The sequence below is a fragment of the Alligator sinensis genome, unplaced genomic scaffold (genome assembly GCF_000455745.1).
Source record: "Alligator sinensis unplaced genomic scaffold, ASM45574v1 scaffold709_1, whole genome shotgun sequence".
In the NCBI taxonomy this organism is placed as follows: Eukaryota; Metazoa; Chordata; order Crocodylia; family Alligatoridae; genus Alligator; species Alligator sinensis.
In genome coordinates this window covers 651,511-661,690 of record NW_005842208.1, presented here as the reverse complement: position 1 = coordinate 661,690, position 10,180 = coordinate 651,511, and the positions used below count along the sequence as shown (strand labels likewise).

General features: G+C 53.2%; 1 protein-coding gene across 1 annotated transcript in view; it reads right to left on the bottom strand.

Annotated features, from left to right (window-relative positions):
- FAM83E (family with sequence similarity 83 member E) overlaps nucleotides 1–5,075 on the bottom strand; it is a 24,760-nt gene extending 19,685 nt beyond the window's left edge. The window contains exons 1-4 of the mRNA XM_006026790.2: nucleotides 4,952–5,075; nucleotides 2,008–3,901; nucleotides 1,565–1,732; nucleotides 505–629 (exon numbers count right to left, since the gene is read on the bottom strand). Coding sequence (XP_006026852.1) covers nucleotides 505–629; nucleotides 1,565–1,732; nucleotides 2,008–2,451 — 737 coding nt within the window. The 5' untranslated portion in view covers nucleotides 2,452–3,901; nucleotides 4,952–5,075. The remainder of the gene's footprint in view (nucleotides 1–504; nucleotides 630–1,564; nucleotides 1,733–2,007; nucleotides 3,902–4,951) is intronic.
- Between the last annotated feature and the right edge of the window lie 5,105 nt (nucleotides 5,076–10,180).

The window sequence follows — 10,180 nt, the reverse complement described above, 5'->3', positions numbered from 1 at the left end:
CAGGAATGTCAGTCCTCCGAGTGAAAGGAAAACGCCACAGCAGGCACAGAGCCTGCAACCCATGTCCCTCTCCAGGCCCCCCAAGTATGCTACAGTCCTTACTCCACCTCTGCTTCAACCCTACTCCAACCCTTCCCACCTTGGAGCCCCCTCTCCATATGAACCAACAGGGTTTGTTCTCAGCCCAGTGCTTAGCCAAACAGGTCTTCCCCTATAGCACAATCCTGCCTCCATTAGCACCAAATTGCAGTGATCAAGGCATGGATGGGACGTGGAGAAGATATCACCTTGCACTAGAGAGTCTTGAAATAAAAGGATCCCTTACCTAGGCCACCTCAGGGGTGGAGCATGTCAAAAAAAAAAAAAATTGGTTGTACAGGAACACCACCACCACACACACACAAACACGCACACCCTACCCCCTGCACTAAGATGCATCCATCTCTGGGATGAAACAATATTAGAAGCCCCATTGTACCCATGCCAGGTGTGAATCTTCCCTACCTGTAGCTTCCAGTGATCACCACATTCCCATCGATCAGGATAAATTTCTCCTTCAAGGCCCCTGTTGCTTGCTTGCCCTGGTGGCTCTGGAAGGTACAGCCTCCTAGGACCCGGACTCGGAGGTTCTGCAAACAGGGTGAAAAGATCAGTTATCGGAAACAAGGCCACGCTCAGAGGGTCCCACCCCCCTCCCCAACCCCCCAAGCAGATGTAGGGACACCCTAACAACCCAAACCCCAACCACAAGCCAGTCTCACCACCCCTCTGCCCTCTAGTCCTCCCCTCTGGGGCACTGGCCCCAATCCAGCCCAGGGTAGGACTCTGCTTGGCTCAAGAGGGAGGGATGAAAGAGGGACCTTTCTCCTCTAGAAGGTGCCAGTTCAGACCCAGCCTGACTTTGCACTCACTACAGCCTGGTCTTCTGTGTAGTATCCAGCTTACCTATGAGAAAACTCTCAGTTGAGTTTGGGATGGATGCACCAACCACAGTGCAGACCACAGCTCACAAGAGGGGCCAATAGGGAGTGCTGTGCTGCAAGGGCTCAGTGGTGTGCGTTGTGTTGTAGATGGCAGGGTGGAGGGCATTCAGGGCACAGCATATTTGAAGCAGAGGCCATAGGAGCTTGGTGGCAGGGGGAAGGCACAGTGCCATGGGTGATGCGGCAGAGGGCACTGAGTGGGAAGGAGGGCTATGCTGTGGGGTAGATGGGTTGTGTGCATGAACACCACATGCCCCCGGAGGCTGGAGGGGCACGGCAAGCTCCTGCAGACAACAGCAGCGGTAAGCAGGGAGCTCCCGCAGGCAGCCACAGCACTGTTGGTGGCGGGGCAGGAGGGGGTGGCAAGTGCCAATCACCGTGGATGCCGCTGGCAGTGTCAGCAACAAAGGGGGGGGGGAGCAGCGACCACCTGCAGGTGACACCGGCAGTGTCAACATTGCCTTTTCGCAGGGGGTGCACCACCATGCTCAGGGGTGCACATGCACCCGCGTTCACCCCCTACACATAGCCAATGACTGTATGATTATTACCATGGGTCAGGGGCCTGGGGGTGCCCATACCTCCATGTAGCGAATGTTGAGGCAGGCTTTCTCTGCCATGCTGAGGAAGGCAGCGAGGTGCTGCTGACAGAGGATGAGGTAAACAGGGACTCGGCGGCTCATCGCTGCATCATGCAGGTCCGAGAGGATGTCAGGGTCAGTAAAGATATCCATCACTATGGCAACCACCTGGGAAGTACCAGAGAGAGAAATCAGGACATCTTCATGGGGCACTGCCTCCCCACTCCAGGATCAGGAACTGAGCCTTTCCCTTTTAGGGGCCACCAGCCCCAGAGAAGGAGCATTGAACCCCTCAGCTATGGCTCTATCCTGCTACACTTTACCACCTCCCAGAGATGGGATGGAGCTGCAACATCCTGGCTCCCAGCCCCCTGCTTTAATCCACTAGGCCCCACTCCCCTCCCCAAGCTGAGACAGAACCCAGGTGCCCAGGCCCTCGGTACCTTGGTAGCCTGCTGAAGTCTCCTGCGCACCAGCTCCTTGACTTTGGGGGCCTGCTCAGCCGGCGGGTGGGTGTAGATCTCAGCCTGAGTGATGCCCTTCCAGGCACTGTCCTGAGGCCATCCCAGATCGAGGTTAGGGGTGGGTTCCTCAGAGCACTCGGGCCAGTAGCTGAGGCTGGCATCATCAGCACCATCTCCATCCCAGGCACCAGCAGGCTCATTTTTGTCCTGTGCCACCTCCAGGAGGCTATGCAGCTCCACTTCAGAGAGGAAGGGACGTAGCTTGTCCCGTTCCAGGCGCTGGGTGTAGGCAGCAATCCCTTCACCCAGAAGGGCCTCCACTGCCAGGCGCTGCCCCTCCGAGTAGAAGAACTCGGGGCTGGACTCGGTGATGGGGGTCATAGGCCCATCGTCCTCCAGGCAGCGCAGCTGAGAGGCTGCCATGTGCACAGCGTGGGGGGACAGTGATAAGGGGAGATGTATACCCCCTTGGCTGGGGTAAGCAAGTACGCGTTTGCACACACACACACACACACACACACAGCTACCCCACCAGTCCCCCTTGAGATGTAGACACACTTCTGCATCTAATCCCCAGACAGGCCCTTAGATACACACACATAGATCTCCCCAACATTCACACTAAGAAAGATGGACACTAAGATCCCCCTGAAGCAGAAGGGGTGCAGATGTGCGTTTAATATCCCACACACACACAAATGCCACATGAACAGCTTTATCCACTCCACACATGGATAGACAAAGATAATCCCTCATGCACACCCGCATACAAGTGTGTCCTACACCCACACAGAAATAAAGACAAGCCCTCGCTTAGGCACATGGAAAGACCCTCAAGTCCACAAATGCCCCTCCACATAGGGTTAAGCCCTTCACCTCAAATACACAGACCTACACTGCTATCCCGTCACACATATACAGAGGTTTCCTTCACTCAGATACACAAGCACCCACATGCAGAGCTATCCTACAGAAGCACATAGACTCCCCACTCCTCTCACGTATGTACACATACACACAGAGTCCTTGAACGGACCTACAGAGGTACACATCCAAGTATGTCACCTAGGCACAAAGACGGACACTCTCAAGTCCACAAATACCCTTCACACAGATACAGAGTCACACATATACAACGCTCACACAGGCTGATACATACACAAAACCCCTCACACAGTCATCCCTGAATAGACACAAATACAGGGTAGGGTCTAAACTTCAGGGTTTTTGTCTTTAGGGTCTTGCCACACACCTGCCCTCCACCCTCCTTTCCTTTCCAATCCTCCTCTGTTCATGAGTCAGTCCCTGCTTCTCCCCATCTGTCTTTCACCCAGTCAGTCTCCTCTCATCACCCATTAAAACAACAGCTGAAGTGGAGCTCCTGTCATGCCAGTGCTGCCCAGATGCAGAGAAAGGGATGATCCCTGCGGGGGGGCTCAAAACCCGCCTGTTTGTCCGTCCTGTTCCCTTCTCCTCTTTCACAGTTGCAGATGTCTCCTCCAGGCCCAGCCTCTTATCTCAGTGCAGGGCTTGGGCATCCCAGCTCCAGATCAGTCCTCAGAGGCAAGCAAAGACCCCAGGCCCCAGTGCCCAGCTGTCCTGAGTGGCCCCATCCGCAGTCCCTACCGCAGTCAGCGTCGGTGGCAGCTGGAAGGACCAGCTGTAGGTTCAGGTGCCAGCTTAGGTCTGAGGGGTCAGGGGTCTGATTTCTTCGTCTTCACCACAGATGACTTCAGGCAAGTCACTTTGCCATAGTGTGCCTCGGTTTCCCCATGTCAAGATCCTGCCTCACTGCTCGAAATTATCAGTGGTCCAGACAGGGACATGAGCAATTCCTCTGCCCCCAGCTGTGGAGACTCAGGAGGCAATCACCCTAGGGGAGTAGAGGAGGAGGAACATCCTAAGTCAGAATTGAGCTAGGACAGGAGAAACAGGGAAGCCCCGCTCTTCTCTTTCCTGCCATGGCCGCTGCTCCTGCTATGCAGCAGGTGACCATGGAAGCTGCGATAAGGTTACAGCTTAGCATGTGGTTTTGGCTCCTTCCTTCATTGCAATTTGCTTTAATAGCTCTATGAAGAGCAGGAAGCATGGCATAATGGTTGGGGAGGAGGGAGGGGCGTCAGCCCAGACTCCTGAGCTCTATTCCAGCTCTGGTGGGAAGTGGGTTAAAGCAGGAGAGGTGCTGGGAGCTGGATTCTGTTATGGACTGTGAGACCTGACCATCAGGGTCTCACCTCTCACAGGGGGGAGGACCCTATCACTTGTCTTCCAATCCGCTCCATGTCATGAAGCCCTCCCCTTCTTGCTTTCCTGCACATGCCTTCTCAATGGAGGTCACCATCCCCCCTCCTCCTCAATCCGCCAACCTTAACCTAGGCAGAAGGTCTTGGCTAGGAACACACACCACTTAGATAATTGCTTCCTCCCTTGACACACACAGGGAGGAAAGGGCAGGGAGAAAGGTTTTATAACCCCCTCATTGAATATATCTAGGGAGCATGGAGAACAGGGAGAATGAGTCATAACAGAAAGCAAGAGTCCTGGCTCCCAAGCCGCTGCTCTAAGCCACCAGCCCCACTCCCTCCCCCAAGCCGGGATAGATCTGCAGCCTCCAGGCTCTCAGCCACCCTGCTTTAACCCACCTCCCCTCCTGCAACTGGGGATAAACCACTGGTTCCCAGCCTCCTCTGCCCTAATACTATGGACCCCACTTCCCTCCCAGAGCTGAAGCAAGGCCTCCTGGCTCCTGGCCCCCCCTGCCCATATGCCATAGACCCCACTTCCCTCCCAGAGCAGAAGCTATCTTACCCAGGCATCCTGGCTCCCAGTGCACCTCCCTGCCCCCAGGATCCGGGTTTATATCCTTCTCTCTGCCCGTCTCCCCCTCTCCCTCTCCTGCTCCCGCTCCCTTTTGCTCTTTCACCTGTTAAATCCTCCCCAGCCAGGCACTGTCCATTTAATGCTTCATTCCAGCCGGACTGTCCTTTCTGGGGTGGGATTTTTCATTCCGTCTTTCCCACCTGGCAACCGACGCTGCCGCACCTGCCAGCTGGCACCAGGACACACCTGGGGAGGGCCACTGTGGGAGGAAGTAGTCCTGGGGAACCGGCTGTCAGGGAAAGCAGAACCTGGCTGCTCATTTACCCTGCCCCGTGAGCAAACAGCAGGGCTGGGCACCAGCAGGTTGGTGAGTGGACCACCAAGATGGGGGTGCCAGCTCCCACCACACTTCCCAAAAGGATGGGCAGCCTGGAGCAAGCTACCAAATGTTACTGTATTGTACATGTTGCATGTTTCTATTTTTTTTTATTTTTTTTGGGGGGGGGGGAAATCAAGAAAAGGAAAAAATATTCAGGTTGGGTTGACCCAAAGGCCATCTTGTTCATGTTCTCAGTGAAAACAGACCCACAAGACAAAAAGGCAGACAAAAAATCTACACCCCCCCATTTACAACCCCCCCAAAAAAGAACCTAAAAATCCAGAGTCCCCCTCAAAAGAAAACTCAAAAAACCAAATAAACAGCAGCAACAAAAACACCACAAAACCAGAAAGCCCTCACTACCCACCCCAGATTGCCTTGTTGGCCAAAAGGATTCAAAACAAAATCTTTATTACAAGTATTTTTAACATCCCTTTTTTTACAATCATTATCAAATGACTATTCCAATTAAGCAAAAATTGAAACTGAGACATTGTTTTGAAATGAAAATTTGAAAGGTTTACTTTTGAGGGATTTTTTTTTCCTTTAGAACTCACTTTTTAATCATTTTAAGTACATTTTGGAAAACAAATCATCATTTTGCAACCAAAAATAACCCTCCATCAAAATGTTTCACTTTTAGATGAGCCTAAGTATCTTTTTATAAATGAACTTAAGCAAATTTTTAAGCAAAAATTTCACCTAGAAACAAAAAAAAATGATGCCTTGTGTGTTAAACCCTTTTTCACACTCCCTTTTGTTGCTATTAGATTTAGGTGAATTGAGAAACATTATTTCAAAACAGAAAATTGAATTTTTACTTCTATTTTTAAAACCGGGATTCAAAGGTTTTCATGTTTCTAATTTGCATAACCTCAGTGAAAATAAATGTTCACTTGGGAAAGAACAGATCCAAAATTACCCAGCTCTAAGCACTGTGACCAGCATTCCCTCTACACTGTGCGGTGTGTGCGGCCGCGCAGGCGCACCTGGCACCGCAGCATGAGCACGTCCGCACACACCACGCATCTTAGAGGAAACACTGATCGTGACCATAATGCACATGGGGAAACTGAGGCACAAAAAGAGGTACTGATTTTTCCCCCAGTTCCCAGACACCCTTGGAGCAATGCCAGAAATGGAACCCAGGCCGCCTCAATCCCAGGCCTATTGTATCCTCACAATGCCATGCCATTTATCTATTATCCAACTGAGCCAGACACTGTGCATTAAGATGTTCTTTTAGCCTTGTTGACTGATCCAGTATTTAGGGCCTTTCCAGGCTTCCTCCTCTGGGAAGAGAAGTAATTTATAGCCACTGGTACACATCCTAGCTAGGTATCATAAATGAGCTAAAAGGCCTACCCCTCTCTGAACAAAGAAAGAACAAAAAACATTTGGGAATTTCTTAGTGTGTAATTCCCCCATTGGCCTCCCAGCAAGCCCTGATGTCCTCAAAGAACACCGTTTCTCTGCTCCCTCTTTGGGTCACCCTCACAACAGCCTCCGGCTGTTGGTCAGCTTCTTCCCTCTCACATGCAGTCCCAGGGAAGGCCCCGTTATTTCGGTTTAGCCTTCACCACGTGACCAATTACCTTGGGCACTGACTTCTCTTGCTTCCAACTCCCCCCCCCAGCTAGCAAGCCTCCCCACTGTATCCACTTAACTTGAAAGAAGAAAGGCAATATTAGCCAGCTGCACAACTGTGTATAAATCAAAGATGCACTCAACATGTACTTACATGGCTCCGTACATTGCCCCAGTGCTAGCAATGATCGCCCTCAAGCCCTAGTTGCAGATCAGCCTGCCACTGCGCTAGGCATTAGACGTTCAGAGAACAGACCAGTCCTACGGTGCTGATGGTCGAAGCAGCAGCAGATGGACACACACTTAGGAGATGTCCCCAAAAGCCACGAGATGCTGCTGGTGAAGCTGTTACGTGCAGCCAGCGCTGAGATACTTTGTGTAGGTGTTGCAGCAAAAGAAGGATCCAGGAGATGAAGAGCTGTTTTACAGAGGACTCTTTCACTGGCTGAGGCAGCATAAGAAGAGGGGGCAGGAGGAATACTGTATTGAACATCAGACAGAAAGGTTCTTGAAAACCCAGCAGAGGATGAGAAAGAGCCACTCATGACCTACAGGAGGGTAGACCATTGGACTGGGATGGGCCACCCAAGACAGTGAGCCTTCTCTCCTGTGTTCACAGGTGGCCATTTGCCTGAAGACCCCTAAATATCATCCCCTCTAACCTACTACATAACAAGTCACAAAGCACGCAACACCCCAAACATCCTCCTATACAATCACAGACAGCAGGGTAACACACTGGAACAAAAATTAGTAGATGGACAGATGTGTAGAAGGTCCCAGGAAAAGGACCAGGCCTCATTGCTCTAGCAGGCAAAACCCCCCACAGTGGGTGTCTACACATATGATCAATGTGCAGAATAAACTCCAACACTTATTGCCCTGGATTTTTTTCATGTGCAGGCAGTGGCGATGCGTAGGCAGTACATGTGCACCCCCCGAGACCACCAATGCACCCTGTCAGGCCATACTCCGTTTAGCCAGCAGGCAGGGGGGCAGGTGGGAGCACCAGTGCCCCTCCTGCAAGTGCCAGCCGGGAAGTGGGGCTATCAGTGAGATCAGGGCACAATCAGCCACTGGGGGCTCCCCCCGGTTGCTGACTCGAGGCACCCATCACCCATGCATGCAGGAGCCCACGTGTAGATCTTGCCCCGGCTGGCTGGGGCACAGGGTTTCTCAGTGTGGGGATAGCTGGTTCAGCCAGCCAGGGTAGCATCTACACTTGCGTGTCTGTGCATGAAAAAAACTCTGCAGCAGGGTAGTACTTGTATTTTACACTACCTTACTGTGGAGTTTACTAGTTTCATGCGCCCTAAGAGGGGTGCATGTGTAGACACCAAAACATTTACTGAGCTGTTAATTAGCCAAGTGTGAAGTAAACATCTCATATAGATGCGCCATCTGTGCCAGCATGACCTGGAGGAGCAACTCCTTCCTGGTGCCAATCCTAGTAGCTGGTTTTAGCCTGTGGAAAAGTGGAAGACATTCCAACCACATCCCTAGGGATATCTAAGCACAGGTAATAATCTGTCAAATCCTTGACCTCTCACTACAGCCAGCATCCACAGGTCAGTCTGCTTAGCTGATCAGGTGGGAAAACTGAGGGATGGAAAAATTATTGTCTCAGGGCCTTCCTAGGGAGGGGATTCTGCATGTTTCCATCTGGAGAAAAAAGGCAAGGGGAAAAAACCGCCCCCAACAGTCTGAGGTCAAAGAGAAGCTGATTCTGGCTAGTGATAAAGCCCCACTTCTACCCAGCTAGGGGGATTTGCCATCAGAAAGCACCCTGATGGGACTGGGAGGGAAAGTGCCCAGAAGGCATTTTAACCTGGAGGAAATAACAGGAAGACAGAAGGGGCTGAGAAAGGGGGGAGGCTCCTCCTTTCCCTCTAGGGACAGACATTACATCTAAACCGGTTTAAGTGATCAGAAACTGGTTTCAACCTGTAACAGAACAGATGTGTAGCACACATAAACCAGTTGGAAAATGGCTGAAACAGGTTTGAGATAAGCCCGGTTGAATGTAGTATCAGACTTAACTGATTTGGCTCAAACCAGTTTATGCCATGTCTGGCCCAGACTCCTTGCTGGTGCAAATTAAACCAGAGACCCCCAGCATCCCAGCATGCTCCCTGGGCTGGGCGAAGCTCTGCTCCAGCCACAGGGCTGGTCCCTCCCCTCCGCTCTCTAGCTAAGCAGGGACCAGTGCTAGCAGACACTGGCCAGCATGGCTCCATTAAGGCAAAGTGGGCACAGAGGGGGTTAATTCTTCCCTCCTTCCCCTCCGCGGCCCTGGCCAGCCTGTCTGCTGGGGATCAGGGGAAGGAGCTGCAGTGGTGGTCCCCAGAGCTGGCAGCCCCTGGCTGCATGGGAGAGAGGAGGGAGAAATTAACCCTTCTCCCTGCCTTTGGCACACCTTAACAGGGGTCTGTGCTGGGTAGGTTGACCTCCAGGGTGGGGAGGGGAGGGGAGGAGGGGTAGGGCTCTGTTCCATGCTTGGGGGTGACTCTTGCCCCTCCTCTTCCCGAGGTGGGAAGGGGGAACTCTGTGAGGTGCCAGATCTGGTTTTTTCCTCCTCTTCCCCTCCCCCCCACTGCCACTTCCAGGGGCTCCATGCGATACTGCCCAGCCCCAGAGCAAGGACAGGGGCAGGAGGAGGCTCCGTTCTATGCTGGGGGGAACATCTCCCCCTCCTCCCTCCAGAGGGGCTCAGCTGGACAGGGTGGGGTTGTAGGGACCCTCACACATTCCCCCCATGGCTGCAACCCCCCAGTGCCCGGCAGCAACAGCAGCAGGCAAGGACATCAGGAGCCTGTTCTCTGCCATTGCCAGCTGCAAAGCACTCTGCTGGAGTGGAGGGAGCCCCATCCCTGCTTCCCCGCAGAGTCCAGCCCAGGGCTTCCCCTCTGTGAGAGTGGAGCTGCGGGCAAGCAGCATGGAGCTGCGGGGGTAGATACAGCCAGACAGACTGCGCAGGGCTGCACTCCTCACCCCCAGCTCAGCGCTGCCTGTCTCAATCCCCCCACTCCACTCTCAGAGGAGAAGCCCCAGCTGGGCTGTGGGGAAGCAGGGACAGAGCTTTGCAACCGGCAATGAGGGAGAAAAGGCATCCGCACACCCACCCCCTGCCCAGCTGAGCTGTGCTCCCACTGCCCCTCTAGGAGGAGGAGGGAAAAGAGTTCCCTCCCCCCAGCATGAACAGAGCCTCCTCCTGCCCATAGAGCTCCCCCACATCCTGCAGCAATAGGGGTGAAGCAGGGGGAAGTCCCTCTGGGGACAGGCAGCCTCACAGAGCCCCCCTCCCTACCCCACAGTGCCAGCATGGAGGGAAACCCCCCCTCCAGCAAACAGGGCCCCTCTCCTGGC